Genomic DNA, 25,021 nt, shown 5'->3' on the forward strand with positions numbered 1-25,021 from the left:
AGTGATGGGAAAACAAGAGTCAAAATGTCTCTAAATAAACAGGAAATCAAAAATTACAAAAGCACTCACTTTAGCATACCTTGTTGCCACTAGACTTCCAGCACTGTCAGATTGTTTTACACTGACTGAGACTGACTGGAGTTTAAATATGCAAAAAGAGCTTGGCTGACTCAACTTCATGACAGCTTTTCTTACTAAATCTTTCACTCTGCCTAACACACACACTCTCTCTCTCTTTTTGTTTACTGCTTGTCTCTTTCACTCTCTGTACTCTCATTTTTCGAACTCACTCACTTCCTTGACACACGAAAAGCAAACAAACTAAAATTGTTATTCCGTTTTATTTTCCATGTGTGGCATTTCCATTAAGTGCAATCAAAGGCAGCAATTTTGTCTTGGGCCCCACCCAGGCTACACCAAACCTTGTAGTCACACATCCTACCAATTCAAAATAAGAAACTAGCCTGGAAAGATGACCACTTTTGTTACAGTTAAAGACTTTAAAGTTTCCACTCTGCCCAGCAAATAAATACAGGCTTTCAATACGTACCATTAAAATGTCCGCTGTTATGGCCCAGTTCAAAAACAGCAGCGTCTCTCCAATGAAAATGCAGATCTGATAGAGAGGGAAGAGAAAAAAACAGAGAGGAAAGGTCAATCATATTTGATTTTATTCTTTAGAAATGAAAAGTTTCTCTATATTTCTTATACAGGGTTTACTGTTGGTCGAAGACAAAATTAACCCTGCCCCTCTACCAAATCATAAAAACCCCAATAAATGTTGTGGAATAAGAAAACGTGTTATTATACTGTGGTTACATTATATGCAGTTTTTGATTTGAGGGCAATAGAACCTTTTCTTGCTCCAAACCATAAAAACAGACGAGCAGTTAGCATTCAACTAGAGTGGAACTCAAAATGTCTGGCAGCTGAAAACTTGTCAGTTTAACAAGAGCAAAGATATTTTAACAGACTTGATGGAATCCCATGAGAATAGACTAACTGACTTCAGCATTCCCACACAAATGAACTGCCACACACGCTGTTTGATCCGGATTTTCAAGGTGCTTAATGCCAGATTGAGACACAAGTACTGAATATCTCAACTAATCAGAGTGACTTGACAGTGTGTACATTGTTTCTCTGCATCTCTTGAGCCCATAATGCGACTGATGGCAGCTGCTAGGATTGTGCAAAAAACTTTTGGCTGCAGGGGAATTTGATCTCTCCAGTGGCTGTTCTGTTCTGGCTTTGACAGGGTCTTGTTTTATGTTGGGTCCTGACTGCTGTGAGAGACACTGTATGCTAAACACAACTGACAAAGACATGACCTTAGGGAGTAAAAGAGACGTGAGGGTTTTGAATGTCTAATGTAATGTTTGGTGTTCTTACCCATTTAAAAAGTTTATCTTTAAAGTTTACAATTTATTAAAATATCTATATCAACATCATTTTTTATATTTTTTATATATTTATTTTTGCTGTGTGTTTACATGTAGTCTAATGTCAATTTTATAGCCTTTCCTTTGGTATGTAAAAAAAAAAAAAAAAGGTAACCTAATCAAATTTACATTCATGTGGTAACATTTAAATCAACGATTTAATATGACTAAATCAACCTGAAAAGTAATTTTTAAAGGTTAGATAACATAGAAATTAAACCTTAAAGGGACAGTTTATCCAAAATTAAAAATTCTCTCATCATTTACTCACCCTCATGCCATCCCAGTTTGCTGAACACAAACACAGATTTTTAGAAGAATATCATAGCTCTGTAGGTCCTATCAATGTACGTGAATGGGTATCAAAATGTTGAATCTCCAAAATGCACATAAATGCAGCATAAAAGTAATCCATAAGACTCCAGTGGTTAAATCCATATCTTCAGAAGTGTTATGATAGGTGTGGGTGATAAACAGATCAATATTTAAGTCTCTTTTTATCATAAATTCTCCTTCCTGTGGCGATATGCATGAAGAATGTGAATCGCCAAAAACAAAAGAAGAAGAATGTAAAAGTGAAAGTGAAGATTGATAGCAAAAAAAGACTTAAATATTGATCTGTTTGTCACCCCAACCTATCATATTGCTTCTGAAAATATGGATTTAACCACTGGAGTCTTATGGAGAACTTTTATGCTGCCTTTATGTGCTTTTTAGAGCTTCAACATTTTGGTACCCATTCACTTGCATTGTGAGGACCAACAGAGCTGAAATATTCTTCTAAAAATCTTTGTTTGTGTTCAGCAGAAAAAAAGGTCATACACATCAAAATGATGTAAATGAGAGAATTTTCATTTTTGGGTAAACTATTCCTTTGAGGTAACAATTGCAGGTTACCACCAGTGTAAGTCAAGTGTTAGAGGATGTGTTTTCTATTGACTACCATTAGTATGTACACATAAAATAAAATTATTCACATTCTACTGTAGATGTGGAACTTTTTCCATTTCATGTTACATTTATCAAATACCACTGTAACAATTATACAGCACAGGTATAATGAATGTACAGTAACATTATCCTTCATGTACTTCTAGTTTAATTGTATCCAACTCAGCTAAGTTATACATTTAAATGACAAGGGTAATGACTGCTAATTCTGTATGTCAAAAGCAAGTTTGAGACAAAAATTCAAAGGTTTAGGCTAAACATTTTTTGAATAAATAAGCAAAAACCAGCATTCCAATTATCCCTGTTCTCCTTTTATATACCAGTGTGAGAGAATACCTGAGTAGAATGGAAGGGAGTGTGTGTACGGACATGTATGAAACTCTGTCCCAAAGTGAGTTAAGATTCAGACAGCGTGACGGATGGACAGAAAGGCAAAAACTGTAAAGCCCTGTAGGACTCTGGACTCTGAAGTGTGATCAGCCAGTATGCTGACGAGACAGCAGCTGTCCCTGCTGGAGCGGACCCCGACAGGTCTATCTCTCTCTCTCTCTCCCGCTGTCTCTCTCTAGCAAGCTGTCACATTCTCAGACACCACATCTGTCACTATCAAATTTTCTCACTCCAAAATATTTTCCCTACTTAAAGTTTTGGATTTCCTTGTTTTTTGTACAGCCCATTTGGATGTAATTACAGAGGCCTCTTGACAGGTGATTGAGGGGGCTGCTCATGTCTTTAGCTGAGAGCTGGGGATACCTTTACCCAGCGCAGCCACTGTTATGTTACCAGTTTGAAAAGATGCATACAGACCTGTATCTGTCTTTCATTTCCATAAATACCCAAAATCTGTTATTATTTATTGTTAAATCTGCACTGGTTGATAGCTCTCTGTGAGAGTGACATAATGCACAACATGAGACAAATGGGTAGTTGACATGCCCTGTGGTGTGACATGCTGTACTCAAACTATTTAAAAAGACATTTTGCTAATTCTTTAATAATTATTATGCATGTTGCTTTTATGAATTCACATTATCTTTGAGACTATATGGTTAAGGCAAAAAGCTGATTAATGCTAAAAATAATGGTAGATACATTTTCACTTATACATTAATTAAACTTTTTTACCTAAAATTTAGATATTGATTAAAAAAAAATTGATGGATGCATCAATTATCTAAATAAATTTCTCCCTTTTGCAGAATAGGTTTCAAAACAAGTTGCCAGAAAGTGATTAAAGTTATTTCTTTTGAATTTGAAATAATAATGAAAAGTATTCAGTATTGCATATAAATTAAAAAACAAAGTAATTATATTATATTATATTATATTATATTATATTTGATAAAAATAGAGTATTGTTAAAAAGCTATTATTAATGTTGTTGTTCTAGTTCTCATGCCTGTATAGATCATGAACCCAGGATCTGTTGATCCATGAATCCATGACACTCCATCTACTGTATATTGGTCACATCTCAAACCGGACACCACAGCTCACCTGAATAGCTGTCTTCCTTATACAGTACACCTTTTCAAAGTCAGCACAAATTTTAACAAAGGCACAAGAGGTACAGAGAGGTTGCCAAATGTCAGCTGAGAGTACAGTTATTAACCTTTCATAGTTAAGATAAGATGGCAAACATTGAGAAAGCTTGATTAAATTAGTTTCATTAGATACAGTATGTGGTATTATCACTGTGTGCTAGCCACTTTTGTTCACAAGAAAGTCAAACAGTCCCTAAAAATACTTTCAATATTGAAACTTCTCATCAAATCAATTATGAGATCTTCAGTCTAGTTTGGGCCCAAAGGGAGTTGTATTCAAGAGCACTGAAAATGTGTTCTGACCTGATTGTGTTTTATGTTGTAAGAATTAATGTGACCTGGTTGCATTTCATTTACTTATATAGCATAACTTGTTTCCATTAGTTACTCAGAAATGCCACAGTCCATTGTTTCTCAGCAGTAACTGTGAAAACTGCACCCTTTTCCTGCTTTACATGCCAATTAAACAAGCAAGCAGTGCCTGCCTTTCTTATTATTTTAGTGTTGGGTTTGGACCTAACAATCCTACCAAGCAACTATGGCTGTTAAAACCACTAAATGGAACAGATTTAAAATCTGTTTAAAACCTTATATTGAACTTTGAATAGACATGGCCTTATTTCATCCTGACTTTATGGTAGTCAGAAGGGAGTTGTACCAGAAATGTTCAGGGTACTGTGTTAAGAAGCCAATCAGGAGAATCCGGGTATTAACACCATGATTCCATGGCAACCAATAAATGAGACCTGTTTCATGACATGTCTGCTCAGCATTGTAAGAATAATGGATCGACTTTAATGTTAGACATTTTAGAGAGATATGAATATAAAGTACATTTTTGGAATAGGCATGTACACTTAAACTGAAATTCCCACTAAACCAAAGTACTTCCCACTAGGGTGTTTCTCTGCTCAGTTTTAAGATCAGTGGTAGGAGTTTTAACACTCTGTAAAACATTACTGTAACCAAGAGAAAACTGACCCCAGTCTTGGGAGCAACAATCAAAGAAACCAAGCCACTCACATATGCTCCCACAATGCTCTTCTTGGCCACAACGAAGATGAGGCAGATGAAGATAGCAGAGCCCAGCATGCTCACTGCACACACCAGAGGATCAGCACGTTCTGTCTTCTGCCGAAAGAGTCGCGTGGTTACAGCACCAATCACCACACCCAACAGACCCGTCACACAGGTGATGGCACCGAAAATCAGACTGGAGATGAAAGAGAAGCATGGATTATTGTCAAAAGTGTAAACATTTGTTTGTGTACTGTATGTTCCTCTAGCTCAACTGGTCGAGCTTTGCACTCGTAACACCAAAGACATAGGTTCAATTCCCAGGGAATGAGCTGATAGAAATATTATGTATATCTTGAATACACTGAAAGTTGTTTCAGATATGTGTCTACCGAATGCATAAATGTAAATGTTTTTGTATTCACCTGTCTTTGCTGCTACATGGCTGATAGGTGCAGCTCACCGCTGTCTGCTGCACCACCTGAGCTCTAAACAAGTACTGAGGAATCCAGATCCCAAATGCCCCTGTGGCGAATGACACCGCAGCTGACGCCAGAGATGAGAACACATAGCTGCGGCTGAGGAGCACAAAGGTGAGTTGTCCGAAAATTAATGAGTATGCATAAATCTAATGTACCCGACTGAGAAAACATGGGGTCTCAGAGTTCTCTTTTAAAGCTGAGGTGTGCCATTTTTGTGCCACTTGCTTTTTTTTTTGTGCCACCAAATGTAACTGCGAAAATAAAAAGTGTTATCAAACAGATTCCAGAAAAGGTCTCCCGTCTACCACCGGTTGGAAAAACAGATAATCCTGCCCCAAACTCTCACAATTTGTCGGGTAGCTTAAACAGACAGAGGAATGTTTTGACAATGGCTTACTTTTAGGCTGGGATGCGAGAAATGAATTTTAATATAAAAAAATAAAAAACACACATCAGCTTTAAGTTTTCCTGCTTTCCTTCTTTCAAACAAATAGTGTCCACCCTTTTGTCTGCATTGACAGTTTTGTGTTATTAATTTTCTTTCTTTATGTCTTATTCACATATATAAACTGTTACTTTCACTTTGTCACAAATCCACACACATTTAGCCTCAAGTAATTGATCAAAGAGAAAAGATTTGGTAACACTTTACAAGAAGGTTCCATTCGTTAAAATTAGTTAAAGGGATAGTTCACCCAAAAATAAGCCTCATGACATCCCATATGTGCATGACTTTCTTTCTTTTGCTGAACACAAATGAAAGTTTTTATAAGAGTTTTTAGAAGAATCTCAGCTCTGTAGGTCCATACAATGCAAGTGAGCAGTGGCCAAAACTTTGGAGTTTTATGGATTACTTTTATGCTGCCTTTATGTGCTTTTTGGACCTTCAGCGGTTAAATCCATATCTTCAAAAGTGATATGATAGGTGTGGGTGAGAAACAGATCAATATTTAAGTCCTTTTTTACTTTAAATTGTCCTCACTGCCCAGTAGGTGGTGATATGCATGAAGAATGCAAATTGGCAAAAACAAAAGAAGAATGAGGTGAAAGTGAAAGTGGAGATTTATAATAAAACAAAGTCTCTCACTCACAACTATCATATCACTTCTGAAGACATAGATTTAAACACTTGAGTCATATGGATTACTTTTATGCTGCCATAAAAGTATTTTTTATTTACTTTTTGGACCTTCACAGTTCTGGCTACCATTCATTTGCATTGTATGGATCTAGAGAGCTGAGATATTCTTCTAAAAATCTGTTTTTGTTTAGCAGAAGAAAGGTATCATGAACTAATAATGAACAATATCCAGTATTTTTACAGCATTTATTAATCTTTGTTAATGTTAGTTAATAAAAAGACAATTGCATTAGTTCATAGTGCATTAACTAATGTTAACATACATTTTTAAAATCAAAAGATATATATTACTATATGTTGTGAAAGTATTGTTCATTGTAAGTTCAAGTTAACTTATGTTGCTAACTAATGTTTACAAATGGAACCTTACTGTAAAGTGTTACCAAAGAATTCAAATGTGGCATACTTTTTGGCAAGAGCTTTCATGTCACAAAGCCAGGAAGTGCGTGTCCTTATACGTCCAGCCAGTTGATCAGCACACCCTCTCTTTGGCTCAGGGACAAAGATGAGGATGAGGGCACCGGCAGTCAACCCCAACACTGGAGAAACCTTTTAGACAGAAGAGAAGAAAACCATGTCTTTATGTACACACAGCAAAAAAAAAAAAAAAAAAAAATTATATATATATATTTATATATTTGCTTAATCAGTATTTTGGTCTTTTTTTCCCTGTAAAATATCTTAACCATCCTTAAAACGAGATACATTTACTTGAGAAGCAAAATTGCATAAGATATTAAGAAGACTTGTCTTCAGAGAATATCTTGTTTATGCTATTATGTTTATTTTACTTATGCCTTTAGCAAACAAGTCTAATTATCTTACAAAATGTTGCTTATCAAGTTCATGTATCTTGTTTTAAAGATGTTTAGATAATATTACCTGAAATCTCTCATATGCATACAGTATGAGTTACAGTGCTTTTTACTGTAACTAGGCTTGCTTGTATTACCATGTCATCTGTCAAACAAATCTTGTGTGTTGAACAATGATACGAAACTGTCTTGCTTCCTGTTTGGTCTAGCAATTTATTAATTTGGTCTATAATGTGGTGTTATTTTGTGATGTGATTTGCTTATGGTTTTATATGTTACAGCTGAGTTGTTTTTTATAATTCAGTCAGTGTGTGTATTGTCGACTGTCTTCTGGACTGCTGTGTGAAGTAGTGGACTCCATTAGGTGTCTTTCCTTCATTCTCTCTTTCTTTTTCACAGTTGTTCTCCCTTTTGTGGGAGCAACTGCTGTCCAACAGGCCATGAGATATTATCTCTTTTATCATCCTTCCTGATGGCTGCAGCAAAGCAGTGTGTGTATGCATGTGTATCTCAGTTTGTGTGTGTGTGTGTGTGTTAGTTGGTTTGCTTGCCCACATAGAAACAGTGTAAAAGCCTCCATTGCTTGTGAAAGCCAAAGCAATTGTGCCTGTCAGGTGCAATTCTCCTGGAAATAATTTATGTCACATTAATGCAAAGCTCTGCTCAAAATGGTGTGCAAGTGTCTGTACGGATCTAGTGATCCAGTTGCTGCATTATAAACCTGCCTAGTGAACAGGGTGAGAGTGAAACAGATCACTTGACTACGCTGAACTCTGAACGTTTCTCTATGTATCGAAGTACTGCACAGCTTCGATACGGAACTGCTGAGTCTCTCTAAACCCTGGATTTGATCTCGTTATCACACCATAACTAGGAAACCCAACAGCAGTAAAAGAGGTCTTTGCAGTGAACCCCTTTCCTGACAGACACACTGTGGGGATCTGTCCCCTCCTCTGGTCTAGTTATATATCAAAGTCTGTGCTGATAAGTCTTCTTAAACTCTGCTTCTGTCTCACACTCAGCTATGGTATTGTCAGACACTGCCTTTTCCTGTTAATCAAAAGCAGGGGCTTCTTTTGCGCTTGTAAAGGATGAAGTTAGACACTGGTCTTAGAGCAGCACCAAAGGGCAATTGCAAACAAAGGAAGAAAGATCAAGGTGCTATTTCTGCTGGTATTTCCCATCTCCGGTCTGCAGAAGATTGATGGGTGTCAATAATTTAGGTATAATCTTCCACATGGAACACTATGGTCACATACACACTTCAGCTATGCTTAATCCTGTTGTGTACACACAGAGTTTGGTTATTTACGGAAGTGACAACCACATTCTATGACCAAAGTCACTCCCGAAAAATTCAGGTAGAACCAAACTGAAAAAATAGTTGCTGTAATTAGAAGTGAATCTGCAATTTGTGTGTCTCTTTTTCAAGAGCAGTGCAAGCACATAACATGCAAAGAGGTATGTGTCCTGATTCAAATGCAAATTTTGATACAAGTCTGTCTCTCCACCTGAAGCCTAGTGTACACTACATGAGTCAAGCTCGTCTCCTTTGATGTTTTGAGTCGGCGACTGGTCTGCGACGAGAAGTCTCAGATTGTTGTGCGCCTTGCTGGGTGTGCACTTCTGCAACATGCCGAGACTAGTCCCAGAAGCTACGAAGGTTTTCAAAACAGTTTGATATCTAAAGGTCTTGTCGTTAGGTGTGCGCACCATCCCGACGAGTGAGAGACCGACAATGAGCCACAGCCAAGGAAAGAGCGCAAGAGGAGGGCAAGGTATTAGTAAGCAGAAGTAAAAAAAATAATTAGAAAATAAAATAAAACATCACCCACATACCCCTATCCACTGTATTTATTATTTCAAGCTGTTTTTATTGTTTTATTGCCTTCACAAATGGTGCCAATAAGCTCAAAAATTCATTTTCTTTATTTTAAGATGCATTTTGAGGGGATCCATTTGAAATGGGACAACGCTAAAGGCAGCTGTAACAGCTGGTTCCGTGCGGATTTAAAGGGAAATAAGCGTGCGATCGGAAAATAAAAAAAAGCGAATACATGAACATGGTCAATTTGGGACACAGATATGAGTTACAGTTACAGGTGCTGCACTGAAATAACTCTAAACTAAAAGTCATGTTTACAAATAATTAAAACAAACTGTGTGCCGGTTTTTAGCACTTTCTTTCTCGTCTTTTACTTTTTTGCACTTTATTGTCATTCAGTAAAACACAGATGTAATGATTGATGTATGTCGTCATGAAATCAGAGATTCTCTCCTCGAAATTTGAACACAAGTGGTCAAAAGAGACGACCAGGTGTAATGGTGATGTGTCTCGTTTTATATTTGGGATCATCCAAAATGCATCTTAATTCCAGTGTATACATGTCCTCTGTTGGGGACGAATGGTGATGTAGTTGATACACTACAGTCCTGTAGTGTGCGCACCAGCACAACGAAAAACAAGACTGTGAGCTGCAGGACACTGACTGCAAGTCGTGTAGTCTACGCTTGGCTTTAGTTGCTCTCAGTAGCCTTACAGTGCTAGGGGTAACTCTCACAAAATGACGGTCTTGAAACAGCACACTATTTAAAAGCATTCGTTTAACAAGCATAAACAGACATGGTGCCTCAGTCGAAGGCAGTTAATTCAGATTTGCAGAATGAACACATCTTTATTCACTATTATTACTTGGTCAGTTACTTTTGGATTACTTTGATCAAAGGTAACAAACACCAAACGGCATAAACTTCTAGTTTGCTGTGATTCCAAACCGGTGCAATAGTTCTCATTTTGTCAGTGATCGCAATGTCACTTACAGTCACTCCACAAAAATAAATGATAATATAGGGGATTCACTCTTGCATTTAAATGCAGTTGTCACTCTCAAAACCTTGCAGTGTGTATGTGGCTTACACTGTCCACTTCACTTTCAATCTCTCTCGCTCTTTCTCCAAGAAAGGAAGGCCACTGAGTTCTTTAGGAGCCTTCAAAACAAGTGGAAAGTGGCACGGACTGTTTTTTCCCCTCTCTGAACAGGATATGGCTGATACGGAGTCCCTTTTGATCTCTCTGCTATTTTCATACTCGTTTAAATTGCCAGTGATGATTTATTGCCTGTCAATTTATTGCCCGAGTTTTGTCTTTTCCAGGAATGTTTTACTGCATACAAGTTAGCGCTCGAACAATGATGCTCCGCGCTGGTTTTTGCAAATGCGTTCCGAAAATGTAGCTTCAAATAAAGCCATTTATGTTTCTGAGGGCCATATAACGATCATGTGGAGAAGTGTTTTTGTAAGCTCGAGAGGGTTTGACACTCCTCTTAAAGTGTTCTTTTAGTTCTAAGAGCTTTACAAAAGTTTAAAAATGAGCATACTTCACGATAAGACCCTCTGTGGATTCTTTATGACCGTACAAAAAGAATGCCTAATAAAGTCCACCTGTTAATTTAAGCTTTCACCTGTTAAAGTTTCAACAGAAAGAGTGAAGGGCCTGGTTTTAAAACAGCGCTGAGCTAATGAAGGAGGAAAAGACTGGAATCCAAAGCACTTCTGGAGGCCTTTTACTTTCTCTGACAAGTTTTGTTTTGGCTCTTTCTTTCGCTGCACTCCCTCCTGTTTTACAAAATGGTCAAAAAAGATTGCAGACCACATCATTTCCCCTCATTCAATTATATCATTAATTAGCTATTACTATTTGTAACTGTATTAAAAGGTTTGGCTCTTTGGATACTGCTGTGCTACATCAAGCTACAGAAGGATATCCTACAACAAAGGTGTCTTTGTAAGCGAGCCCCCTCTTCTCCTCGATTTTTGCCGCACAAAGAATGCAGTGAGAACTGAGAGGACCTTGTTATTTCATTAGAGGAAAGACTTAAGGATAGCGTGTATGAGTGGAACCCAAGCGAGCTGGAGGTAATGCTAAATTAATGCACTTTAACATTAATGCACTTTTGGTTGTCAGTGCTCACCACACAGGCTTCAAGGGGGTAGGAATGTTATGTTTCTTTTTCAAGAGATGGGCAAAGGTATTTCAGGATTCACCTGTCTGCCATGGGTTTTAGAGATATTTCTGAACAGCATGGGAGGAAATGGTGTGTATTTGTGGAGGCTTTTCGTGCTTCCTCTAAAATATTGATACACACACAGAGACTCACACATTTTACATCTCTTACCCTCAGCGCCCAGTTCCAGTCCCCTCCAGCATCTTTAGCGATGGATCCCAGAATGTATCCCAGACCACTGTGGAGAAGAGAGCAAAAAATGTCAACATATACAAGTAAACATCATATTCTTGTCATAAACCCCTAGATATTGCCAAGGCTTACTCTCTCAATCCTCAATCTCTCTCGCCTGAAAAAAAACCCCCATCTTAAACCAGCCTAATATTGTTTGCTGGTCTACCAGCCTGGTAAAACTAGTCTGGTTTGCTGGTTTTATAGGGTTTTTAGCACTTATCAGCTGGTCCACCATTTCAAGCATCTAAACCAGCTGAGCACCAGCTTGGTCAGGCTGAGATACCAGCTAGCTAACTAATAAAATCAGCTGAAGATCAGCTTTGTTTAGGCTAGACCAGCTTGGTCAGGGTGGAAGACCAGCTGGCCAACCAATAAAACCAGCTGAAAACCAGCTTGTTTAGGCTGAAAACCAGCTAAACCAGCTTGGTCAGGGTGGAAGACCAGCTGGCCAACCAACTAACCTGTTGAAGACCAGCTTGGCCAGGCTGAAAACCAGCTAGACATGCTGAAAATCGGCTTGGTTAGGTTGTGAGACCAGTTTAAACCTGCTAAAATCAGCAAACCTGCTTAAGCTGGTTTAAGATGGGGGTTTTTTTCAGCTGGGTTTCTGTCTCTTTTTCCTTTTTGGCTGTCTCCCCCACCCAAAGCTGTGTCATGCACCCTAAAAATGTAATGTGCTGGGTTGGCTGGCTAAACTCAGCATGCAAACTAATGCCGCCGATAATGGCTTTAAACTGAACATCACCTCTGGCTATGTAAGAGAGTCAACCACTTATCATTACTCAGGGGCTTAGAATGACAGATCGGCTTTGAGAGCAAGGGAAAGAGAAAGAGAGAGGATGACTGGGGAAAGCTTCCTACTGTGCCAGCTTTCTGCACAGTGTTTATCTGGGTTTGGATGAATTTGGGAACTGTGGTGAAATCCTAAATTCAAATGTTCAGATGACCTAATTCTCATAGATTCTGCACTGTCAATCCCCGCTAGCAGTAGGAAGATGGGGCTGCAAAGGGCATTTTTCTCACACCGATATTCCTGTATGTCCTTATTTGACAAGACCGGCTGAGAAAGAATGATATAAGAAAATGAGGAAGGCAGGCACTCAAGGTGGGATCCTTTTGTCCCTTCTGGTATCTGAGGAATCTGTGAGTCACATTTCTTCAGACACAGACCAAACTCTCTCAGCTTTACATCCTGTTTACAGTCTGATAAAGTTAATAATTACACTGTTATGATCTCTGGGATAAAACACAGAAGAACTATTCCCTCTGTCTGTCTGTATGCTGATTATCTGGTCTTAGACAGTCACTGGATGTTATTGGACTGAGCTGTCTGTCATCTGGCTGTGTGTAAATTGTTCTTTCTCCTCAGACATCATCTTCTCACAAAAAAAAAAATTGATTGGGTGTCTTGCTGTTTTTAATTCCATCAGTTCTCCATTTCCGTTCTACAGTATTCCTCCAAATTCCCTCCATCTGATTCATTATTATTCTCAAACTTACTCAGTCTGCCTTAATGCATGTTTGTGTGAAAGTCTTCTTGAATGTCCATGGATATCAAACCCTCCCATGTTTGTACACCTGTTACCTTCCCACACATGCTTGTTAAAGGCAAAAGGTAGTCCAAAGAAAAGTGTATTTGCTTCTATAAGGTGCTACATTCACCACGATGTCATCATTAGTAAAGGTGTGTGGTAGCCATGGAAAAGCAAGAAATACAGAGGTACAATGTTGAAACAGGTTGGGAAATCATTCTGCAAACTTAATTAATCTTCTGAGAAGTTTAGCATGAATAAACTCAAACGAGAAACTATTTCAGAACATTCCCCCACTTTGCTGATTATTTGAGATATGAAAATGATTACTTAATGAGGGAGATTTAAATACACTAAATGGCCAAACGTATGTGCTTAATGAGAATTTATTTTCAAAACCATTGTCATAAAGGAGTTGGTTCTTCCTTACTATTTTACTATATTACTAAAGTGGTTTTGTACAGTAGTCGCCAGTATTTGGCATTTGTTCAGTTTTCCTATTGTACATCTCAAGCCCTGGCATAACTGCAGTGTTTTAATCATTCTGTTTAAATTTAGAGCGTCCCTCCCAGCATTTAACCTAATACACACTTCCTGTGTTCCCAGACATTTGCGACAGACTGTTGCTCGGCAGGTAAACCATATTGTTTTACCTTCAACTTCGCCTGGCATATCCAACTGATGGATCAGCCTGACCTGACCAATCAAACAATAGGTCCTTATCAGCAAACACACATTAGTTTAAGCAAAAGCCCACAGTGTCCCACATGAGCCAGTATTTCCATGTTTATTAGCAACAGAAAAGTTTGTCCATGTTCATTAGAGGAATCCATTTCCTGGTAAACCGTAATCTCATGGTTGAAGTCACTTCCTGGAAACAGTAACAACCTGACTGCAGATAAACAGGGCATTGGACAGGAAGTGAGGTGGCACACTGCAGCACTCCAGTCTTTCACCTCTTATTGTTCCTACTGTCAATCGCTTTGTTAGGGCCAAACCCTATTAGCCTGCACATACCACAACTCTCCTGGCTCCAGCTCCTGTCCTCTGAATGCACTCAATCTCTCATCGATACTATTAGTAGCCTATAGAAAAGGCCTGATAGCAGCAGCTGCAGTGTTCAGATATGTAGGGAAAAAGTGTTCATTTCAATGAGGAAAACCATGCTGGTTTGGTCTTAGCTAGTCTCCAAGCCTGGTCAGCCTGGTCTGTTTGCTGGTTTTAGTGGGGTTTGGAGCATTTGTCAGCTGGTTAGGCTGGGAGACCAGCTTTAAGACCAGCTTAGGCTGGTTTAAGATGTTTTATTTATGTATTTATTTTATTCGCAGGGGTTGCAAAAACGTTTAAATGGAATTCAAGCCTGTTTTACATTTATTTTTCATTTTGTGTTGTTTGTTTTCTCCAACTAGTAAATGACTAAATTGCAAGATGTTGTTCAGTATGTGAAGGTAATGCCGCTAAAAATGCTGCACACACACATACATAAATTTTTTATCACCTTCGCTCTGTTTATTTTCTCATCTTTTTTCTCTTCCCCCAGTCTTTTTTCACCTCAGTGAACAAAAGAAAATGCCACTGCTTGTGTTAAGTGACTGAAACAGGCAAGCTTAAAGTCTTTTCACAGCAGCAGCAGCAGTTTTAAAATATCAGTCTTTGGCCCAGACTGATCTTTCAGGCTTGCTGTCTGAGGCCGCAACCACACAAAATGCACTGTGTTGTTGAGAAGAATTTGTTATATGGCTGTTAAAACTCACCTTCCCAGTGGGATGGCCAGATAGAAGACAGAGAGCATCATGGTCCTTTTGTTGTTGGTGAACAGGTCTCCAATGATTGTAGGAGAGATTGAGGAGTAGCTCGATTCTCCGATACCCACTAGACATCTGGACAGCACTAGCAACCAATAATACTGTAAAGAAAGAGGTCATATGATCAGAAAAAAGGAAACCATTCTTTAAATAATGGTGATGTCTGAAGGAATTTATTTTGTAGGCTATTCAATTGCCAACTGACTTGTAAAGCAGACAAAACATTACCAGCAGCTTTCTAATGGTTTTAATCAATCATCCAAATATGGCTCTCATTTCCTCATTCCTTGACATTTAAACACTATAGATCAAGATCTTTGAATTATATTGTGAAGCTTTTTCTTCATTTAGCTATCTGATTGCAGCCAGCCTACATGAAAGATGTTCATTCTCTGAAAGAAATAGATTCAGTCTTCTGCAACTGAGACCTGACTGCTCATTCAGTTAAATGAGAATTTAACTTCCAAAGAAGCAGACAAACCTTAAAGGCTATTTCAAAATAAAATAAAAAAATCATCATTTACTAATTTTTCATGTTGTTTCAAACCCATCTGGCTTTCTTTCTTGCATGGAACATAAAATGTTCAGTCTCGGTCAACTTTCATTTTCATTGTATGGAAAAAGATGCAATGAATGTGAATGGTGACTGAGGCTACCAGTCCCTATCATTCTGAAAATCATCTCTTTTTGTGTTCCTACTATAAGAAATTCAGTCATATGGGGTTAGAAAAACATGAGTAAAAGAGTAAATGATGGCAGAATTTTCATTTTTGGGTGAACTAGTCCTTTAATACAGTTGTTTTTTGTGGCTGAAGAGCAAGTATCCTATATTTCTGATACAGTGCTAACAAGTGTCTGTTGTCCTTTGACCTCGATCTGGTTACTGGTGAGGAAGGAAGCCAGACTAAGAAACCACCCTTCCCTGAAATGGCCTAGACTCGCTGTATATACTGTATAGCTGTTCATGTGAAGACGTTTAAACGTGGGTGTGTGTAATGGACATCTATACTGCTGTGGAGAATTTGGGTCTTCCTGGCAGTCTCCCAAGTGAGGACGCTAGTTATAGATTTCTCTCACTATTGTGCACATGGTCCATTTCTCTTTACTTTATGACCTCTTTCTTCATGTCATTTTCACACCTCCTCCATAATATCACACTCGTATCACATTGCTCTTCTGTTTCTTTTCACACCCTCTCCTGAATAATGTCTCACTACTTACATCTGTCTATCTTAAAGACTTTGTCTTGTATATTTTGGCTGTGTTCACCTTTCATTTTCACCCACCCACACACACAAACACACACACACACACACAAACACACACACAAGTTGGTGCAGCTATAATTATGAGGACTCTCCATAGACATAATGATTTTTATACTGTACAAACTATAGATTCTATGCCCTATCCCTACCCCTAAACCTAACTTTCACAAAAAAAAATTCAGCATTTTTACATTTACAATAAAACATTGTTTAGTATGTTTTTTAAGCGATTTGAATTATGGGGACACTAGAAATGTCCTCATAAACCACATTTATAGCATAATACCCTTGTAAGTACCAGTTTGTAACCTAAAAAAAAAGTCCTCGTAAACCACTTAAACCTGCCCACACACACACACATACACGAGAGGCAGTGGGCAGTCAAGCCACACCCAGCATTAATGGAGTGATTGAAAATGTAAGCAGCAAATATGGACATCCTCAAGAGACACCAGGTCATCCCATTACTGTGTGAACAGCAGAGAGAGAGAGAGAGAGAGAGAGAGAGAGAGAGAGAGAGAGAGAGGAGATCTGTCATTGCAGACCTCCATGTGTGATATCTCCTGAGGGAGTTCACAATGCCACCTGACCAGCCAGATGCTGTTGTGGCAGACTTTTGTGTACCCCTGTGTACTAACAAGCTTCCTGTAAATGCTAATGAGACCAGAGTTAGAGTGAGTGCTTATGTACCTATAGCTATATTTATAGTCTTTACAGCTATTCTGTAAACAGGGACCAAAATTAGAGAATATTTTCTGGCCATAAACATTTCATACTTGCCATAAAACTGCATTTTGCACTATTTTAAAAAAAATATATAAATTTTTGTCCTCATGATAATGGGATTATTTTGCTATTTTTCTTCCATATCAGTGAGAGCACAGGTTATTGTTTTAATAGCACTATCATACACAAGATTAGTCAGTTTCTATCTCTTTGTGAAACTGCATTTGATACAAAAACATTGACAAATTGTGATTTTGTTCCTCATATATTCATTTTGGTGTTTAATGGGAGGAATATTGCACATATGTTATCTCAGCATGGAGTTTTGGAGAAAAAAAACTTACTGATAATAATCTTATGGTAAATTTTCAAATTAGGTAAAAGTTAAGCTAAAATTTGTTAGAAGACATGCAAGTTACTTTTATGTCACTAACAGTGAGGGTCAGACTATCATTCTTATTAAATCATGTATTATGTTGGAGTTTCGAATAATTAACCAGCCAAATGGCAAGTATTTGTTTTATTTAGTGGTGTTTTATTCACTCACCAAAGCCAATTTTTACTAGCATTGGGTGCGTGACGAGTTTTCAGTTTGGCTTTAAATCTGCATCATTTTGTGAGGAAATAAACAAGATAATGTCCCAGCCAAAACCAATTGTACTCCTATACTCAGTGACAATAATTGTGAGTATGCTTCAATAATTTCGTTCTTGCTCTCAAAACAAGAGGCAGCAAACCTCAAGCGGTTGTACGGTGGTCACTTTTCATTAGAGGGGATCCCTCACATCCCTTTCCTCCTTTCCATCTCTTACTCTATTCCACCTGACAGTCTTTGGTGTGACAGAATTTCCTCAGTATACAGCTAAAAGAATAATAACTTTATATGTTGTTGAGTGTTACATAACTCAACAGCAGGGGAATTTCTTTAGAGTACGTGACAGGAATCAGCAATGATGAGGGACTGCAGCAAGCTGGGTTATCCTCTGCCAGCCAGAGGATTTCTCCCTCCCTCTCTATCTTTTCCTGCTTTCCGTGACTCTGTTCAAAAATGACAAAAGCTTTGTGCTAGATTTATATTGACAGAAGTGCTGTGAGGGAATACAACAAAAAGGCTAGGCAGTAGATGATGCCTAGTAGATGAATGTTTGTTTGTTTGTATGTTATACAACCTCTCCCCGCTTCACCCCAACACATACACACACACACACACACACACACACATAAACATGAGCACAGTATATACACACATCTGGAGGGTGGTTAGTTGGGGTGAGACACACAAGTACACAACACACACACTTCATTGTCACCAGATGTGATAGGATTAATGGTGTGAGGGATGGGACTTGAGGCTGGTGATCTCCGTAACCTCCCTGCTTTGCCAAACTCACACACATAAACACTCACAGTATAATATATAGTGACATGGCCACATCACACTCTGCCCTAGACTGAGGCTTCTGCAGTATAATATGGCCAAAGATTTTGGGTCTTTGTTTTTAATTTTTGTGATGATGGACTAGATGTAAAATGAATTGTACATGATTAGGTGTTGATTCCTTAAAAACGGATTATCTGATCTGATCATTTTCACATGCACAGCTTCTATCTGAGATTGTGGCTGGGTGGTTCACACCCCAGGTTGAACAACAAAGCTGACACATCTGTCTCCTTGTCTTTTTTCCAGACCACATCCAATTCATGAGGCTGCAATACTGCAAGACTGACTGTACACGTCTGACTTCCCTCATCCCTCAAAACCATATACATAAACATGAGCTTTCAAATACATTCCACATGAATATGTGCATATCTAACTAAAAACCACCACCACCATCAGCCCCTGACATTTTGTTTTCTTGTCATTTGTCAAAAGCAAGAAACACGATTACGATAAATTTGGCTTGGGGAATTTCCATGGGCAACAGACATCCTTAAATTTCCCTTTCAATTGCCACTTATATTCCTTACTTCTGTTCAAATATTCAAAGCATTAGGGTTTTTATGTTAATTCCCCAAAAATCCTCTCTTTCAATGCATCCATTTCACAGCCTGTGATGACATGTTTCCATCTTATTTTAGCAATGTAATTCTTGTAAACCTTTTTATATTTTCAATTATTCTTTGTTTTATATTACCCTGTGTGTCAAGGAGGAGAGCGTGGCCGGGCAGTGATGGAGCACGGCCGGTGCTGAATTAGCTGATCAGCGGGAGAGCGAGATAAGGGGCAGCCAGAGACGCTGGTTCGAGAGAAAGAGATGCACGCGGCCGCGTTGTGTGTGTCTGTTTAGGTTTTATGTTGTTTTAAAGTTCATTTATATAATTAAACCTTTATGTTGACTGTTCAGCCGGTTCCCGCCACTTCCTTGCCCATCCTTTACCTGTTACACTCTGCCATTAATTAAAAAACTGCTGTGATGAAGTTTCACATATAGCTACTGAGGGAGTAACAGTACATTTCTCTCTTCTGACTAACGTAATCCGTCTCTCTCTATTTTTTCCTTTTTTTGGAAAGTCATGGAAATTTAAGAGGAATTTTTCATTTACTGTTGGAACAAACAGTAATGCAAAAATAATATTTGCCCGTGATCCCTCTTTTACCGCTATAGATATCTACTAGAGGTCGACCGATAGTGGATTTTGCCGATACCAATAACTAAGGTGGTGAAAAAGGCAGATAACTGATTAATCAGTCGATAGTTTTTAAAATAGATTCACAGAATGTTAAAAAAGGTTCTTAGTCTTTCCTTACTATGTGAAATGAATAAAATCCCAGATTCAGTTTATTGCATTATTATATAATAACCAGGAAAGAAAAAAAAATTATTTCCAGACTTTAGATTTGTGCATAAGGTGGGACTTTTAACTATAAACAAGCCCAAAATTCACAGAGGACTCTTATTTTGAAATGACAGAGACTTCGTTAAAATGCTCTATTTTGAAGTATTTACCAAATTAAGCTTTTTATAGCCTATATATTCACGAGATAAGGTATTTTGTATGAATACATATTCAACTGATGAGGTTTTTTTAATTATTATTAACAAGATACGAAGTTGGAGACCCCGATGTATTTGATGATGGGGTAAGTTTCCATATAATAGCATTTTCTTTGCATGCTTTGCAATTCAATTTAGGCTGAGGCTGCAGTGGGCACAGGCTCTCCAAAACTGGACTGTTAAAGACTGTAAAAACATAGCCTGGTCTGATGAATCTCGATTTCTGCTGAGGTACACAGATGGTAGGCCCACTGCAGCCTCAGCTTTCTTTTCTTGGCTGACAGAAGTGGAACCCGACGTGGTCTTCTGCTGTTGTAGCCCATCCATCTCAAGGTTCAACGTGTTGTGCATTCTGAGATGCTATTCTGCTCACTACAATTGTACATCTGAGTGGTTTTCTGAGTTACCGTAGCCTTTCTGTCAGCTCGAACCAGTCTGGCCATTCTCCGTTGACCTCTCTCATCAACGAGGTGTTTCCATCCGCAGAACTGTCGCTCACTGGATGTTTTTTTGTTTTTGGCACCATTCTGAGTAAATTCCAGAGACTGTTGTCATCAACAATCATGCCACAGTTGAAATCATTGAGATCACATTTTTTTCCCCATTCTGATGGTTGATGTGAACATTAACTGAAGCTCATGACCCATATCTGCATGATTATATGCATTGCACTGCTGCCACATGATTGGTTGATTAGATAATCGCATTAATAAGTAGGTGTACATGTGTTCCTAATATAGTGGTCAGTGAGTGTCTTTAACATGGTTTATTTGTAAAGCTTGCAGATCCTGCGTAAGTAAGATATTCCCACGTTATCGCCAGATCCCTGCTGATTCCCACCCCTACTTTCAATTATGCTCCTGCCATAAAGTGAAGTGAAATGACTATCTCTTCTCAAAGCTCTAAGAAATTGTGTTAAAAGAAGTGGAACATCGAGTTCTGAGGGAATTCTAGATGAGGAACAGATCAGCTAGAGGTCGAGAGGTCAGTTGAAGCAATATAGATAATATAGAAATTACATTAGATAATTTCAACAGAAAACAAAAAGTATAATACAAGAGAACACACATTCAGTCATTTGTTCACCCATTCATATACACTATATTGCCAAAAGTATTCGCTCATCTGCCTTTAGATGCATATGAACTTAAGTGACATCCCATTCTTAATCCATAGGGTTTAATATGATGTCGGCCCACCCTTTGCAGCTATAACAGCTTCAACTCTTCTGGGAAGGCTTTCCACAAGGTTTAGGAGTGTGTTTATGGGAATTTTTGACCATTCTTCCAGAAGCGCATTTGTGAGGTCAGACACTGATGTAGGACGAGAAGGCCTGGCTCGCAGTCTTCGCTCTAGTTCATCCCAAAGGTGCTCTATCGGGTTGAGGTCAGGACTCTGTGCAGGCCAGTCAAGTTCTTCCACACCAAACTCGCTCATCCATGTCTTTATGGACCTTGCTTTGTGCACTGGTGCGCAGTCATGTTGGAACAGGAAGGGGCCATCCCCAAACTGTTCCCACAAAGTTGGGAGCATGGAATTGTCCAAAATCTCTTGGTATGCTGAAGCATTCAGAGTTCCTTTCACTGGAACTAAGGGGCCAAGCCCAGCTCCTGAAAAACAACCCCATACCATAATCCCCCCTCCACCAAACTTCACAGTTGGCACAATGCAGTCAGACAAGTACCATTCTCCTGGCAACCGCCAAACCCAGACTCGTCCATCAGATTGCCAGATGGAGAAGCGTGATTCGTCACTCCAGAGAACGCGTCTCCACTGCTCTAGAGTGCAGTGGTGGCGTGCTTTACACCACTGCATCCGACGCTTTGCATTGCACTTGGTGATGTATGGCTTGGATGCAGCTGATCGGCCATGGAAACCCATTCCATGAAGCTCTCTACGCACTGTTCTTGCTAATCTGAAGGCCACATGAACTTTGGAGGTCTGTAGCAATTGACTCTGCAGAAAGTTGGCGACCTCTGCGCACTATGCGCCTCAGCATCCGCTGACCCCGCTCTGTCATTTTACGTGGCCTACCACTTCGTGGCTGAGTTGCTGTCATTCCCAATCGCTTCCACTTTGTTATAATACCACTGACAGTTGACTGTGGAATATTTAGTAGCGAGGAAATTTCACGACTGGACTTGTTGCACAGGTGGCATCCTATCACAGTACCACGCTGGAATTCACTGAGCTCCTGAGAGCGGCCCATTCTTTCACAAATGTTTGTAGAAGCAGTCTGCATGCCTAGGTGCTTCATTTTATACACCTGTGGCCATGGAAGTGATTGGAACACCTGAATTCAATTTTTTGGATGGGTGAGCGAATACTTTTGGCAATATAGTGTATATCTTCTTGGTCTAATACAGTTTTTCATCATTTTAGTGTATCCATTATGAGCACTGCATTAAACATTTTATGCAGCCTTGTAGTAACGTTGCAGTAATATTAACGTGATGGTTATAGAGGAGCTTGTGTTTAAACATGATCTGCAGACTGCTCTTTATGGAGAATGTTATATAACAGCATACAGCCATGGGTAGAATGATTGACAGATAAAGGGATATCTGCATCCTCTACGCTGATGTATACATCTGCATTTGGGTCTGTGTTCTCTAAGGGAACATGTGACTTTGATGCACAGAGGCTTCTCCTCTCAGTGTCGACTCAGCATTGCAGATTGAGGGGATTAAAGCATTTATACCCCCTGTGGCATTCGGCCATCCCATTCTGACCACACACACATTTCCTCCAGATACACACATAGATACACACACTCATTGAAAATGAAAACTGGCAAGAGGCAAAAGGACAAAACCGCACACACAAACACACTACTGTATGTCAGAGAAGTTAACTCACAAGAATCTGTTATTTTAGCCACAAGGAACATATCTCAGCTGTCATGTCTTACTCTCATTAACATGGCCTTTTAATAAGCAGCCACTCTCTATCTCTGTTTCAATAACCTCCCCAGAGACTGGCCCCACACACATGCATACACTTTGATTGATTGGGTGTGCAAAGGATTCTAGACAATAGGTATCAATAAAAGGCATGTTCTTGTTATCATCTATTGTTGCCTGCCACCCTCAATTTGGCTTTCATATCGTCCTCCAGGGTCTGTTATTTTTGCCACATCATTGTGAGAATTAGTGTTTCTAATTATAGAAATGCATGATTAAAGATCAGCCATGGTTCCATTCTTTTTTTTTTTAAAGAGCAGGTTTTGCATTGGGTGGATTTGTGACTCTTGACAATGATTGGCTAACAACTGTGATTTCTTTATGACATGAGCGAATGAGTGCGGGAAGAAACAGAGAGTAAGATATATAGAGAAAACAAAGAGGAGGTGACAAACAGCCATTGCACTGTAACAAGAGGTCTTTAGAGACATGGCTAGTGTTATGCTAAGTGAGCATGTAATTTTAATCTTCGCAAAAGGAAAATGAAAAAAAGCAAAGAGAGCAAGAGAGAGATGAGAGAAAATGGACAGGCATCTAAATGATAAATAACATACATTTGAGTGTAGTGAGCTTTTTAGTTGTAAAACAATGTTTTTAAAGAGACTTCAGCAGATTTATGTGCAATGGGTCCTGCTATGCTGAATGACTCGAGTGTTGTTTCAAAGCTCTCTCTTAAATGAGCCAGAAACTGAATGAGCTCCAGAGATGCAACGGCTGGGCCGGGGTTGCAGTTCTGCTTCTAAAAATACACACAGCTGGCACTGCAAGAACTAGTCCAGCCATTTCTGTGCAAAAATTAGCTGCATTTATATTTTAAAGATTCTATTAAAATTAATCAACATGATTTTGTGAAGAAGTTCTAAGCAACCATGAATTTGAAGGTTTAGATAGATGCTTGCTTAAGAAGAACCAAAAAATATGACTCTTACATCTTTGGTAATAAAAGAGCTGAGCAGCGTCACGCAAGACCAGAAGAAGATTCCACAGCTCAGAATGATCTTTCTGTTGAAGCGATCCCCCAGGTATCCGAAAATGGGTGCGGCCACCATGAAACTGCAGATGAAGACTGGAAAGAAAGAGAGAGAAAGAGAGAGAGTGATTTAATTTAATAACATTTATTCTATACTTTATATAACATTGCTTAAGTTTAGATAATATTTAGAGTCCCAAGATGGACGGAGAATTAAGTCCACTTATTCGATGAAAACTGAACAACTGATACCATGTATATCAATGTGAACACATGCATCCACATCCTTATTCTTTAAAATGATGAGGAAACTGTAAGACTCCTTCCTCCATTTGAAATACTTTCATGAGTTTGCATAGATGTCATGGTACTAATACTCATATGGAGATGGCGATTTTGCACATTTTTGCACATACATAGTAGAATGTGTATGTGTGTGTTGTGTTACGCAACATGAAGATTGCAAAGCTCACAGAGAGAGACAAATGCAGTGTAGTCTGTAAAATCAAAGACTAAGATTGAATATTTGTATTAAAATGAATGGGATCAACTGGAATGCCTAATATGGCGGATGTAGAAAAGGGCTTCCCACCTTACAATTAAAAGATCCAATCACATTTTAGATACAGATATCGCCTGTCAGTCAACTCGAGAACACGCATAAGCTGGACCAGAAAAATAGTGTTTTTTTGTGTATCTGAGCTAAAAAAGCATAATTTATAATACCATTGTTGTGAGATTTTACTGCTGATTTGAAATATGTTTTTGATAGTAATCTTGACCAACCGTTTTGGAGATTTCGGTCTTTCCCCATTCAAGTAGATATGAGCTGTGCTTTTATGCCGCTTGAATCTAAAGAAAATAGCTGCCCAGGAGCATTCCAAAGATGGCCGCTGAGTTGACTGACTTGCCTTGAAAAGGACTTTAGTAAAATACAGTAGTCTGCTATATTTAAGACTGTAAAATGCTGCAGTTGCTGTAAAATGTCACACATACCCTGTACTGTGGCCCCTAAAAGCATTTGGACTCTTTTGGACACTTAAGTCACACTTAAAAAAATATATAATATTTTAGTGGATGTATGAAGTCAGTTCACCTCAACCTCACACAGGTGTCCTAACAGAGTAA

The 25,021-nt window shown here is 38.7% G+C and overlaps 1 protein-coding gene across 3 annotated transcripts in view; it reads right to left on the reverse strand.

Moving 5' to 3' along the window:
- Positions 1–25,021, reverse strand: part of LOC127424955 (sphingosine-1-phosphate transporter SPNS2-like) — an 89,767-nt gene that overhangs the window by 16,620 nt on the left and 48,126 nt on the right. For all 3 annotated transcript variants that reach the window (XM_051670538.1, XM_051670547.1, XM_051670543.1), the window contains 7 exons: positions 23,853–23,989; positions 14,917–15,068; positions 11,568–11,634; positions 6,984–7,126; positions 5,380–5,532; positions 4,961–5,150; positions 551–616 (listed from right to left, as the gene is read on the reverse strand). In XM_051670538.1, coding sequence (XP_051526498.1) covers positions 551–616; positions 4,961–5,150; positions 5,380–5,532; positions 6,984–7,126; positions 11,568–11,634; positions 14,917–15,068; positions 23,853–23,989 — 908 coding nt within the window. The remainder of the gene's footprint in view (positions 1–550; positions 617–4,960; positions 5,151–5,379; positions 5,533–6,983; positions 7,127–11,567; positions 11,635–14,916; positions 15,069–23,852; positions 23,990–25,021) is intronic.

The sequence above is a fragment of the Myxocyprinus asiaticus genome, chromosome 3 (assembly GCF_019703515.2).
Source record: "Myxocyprinus asiaticus isolate MX2 ecotype Aquarium Trade chromosome 3, UBuf_Myxa_2, whole genome shotgun sequence".
Taxonomy (NCBI): Eukaryota; Metazoa; Chordata; class Actinopteri; order Cypriniformes; family Catostomidae; genus Myxocyprinus; species Myxocyprinus asiaticus.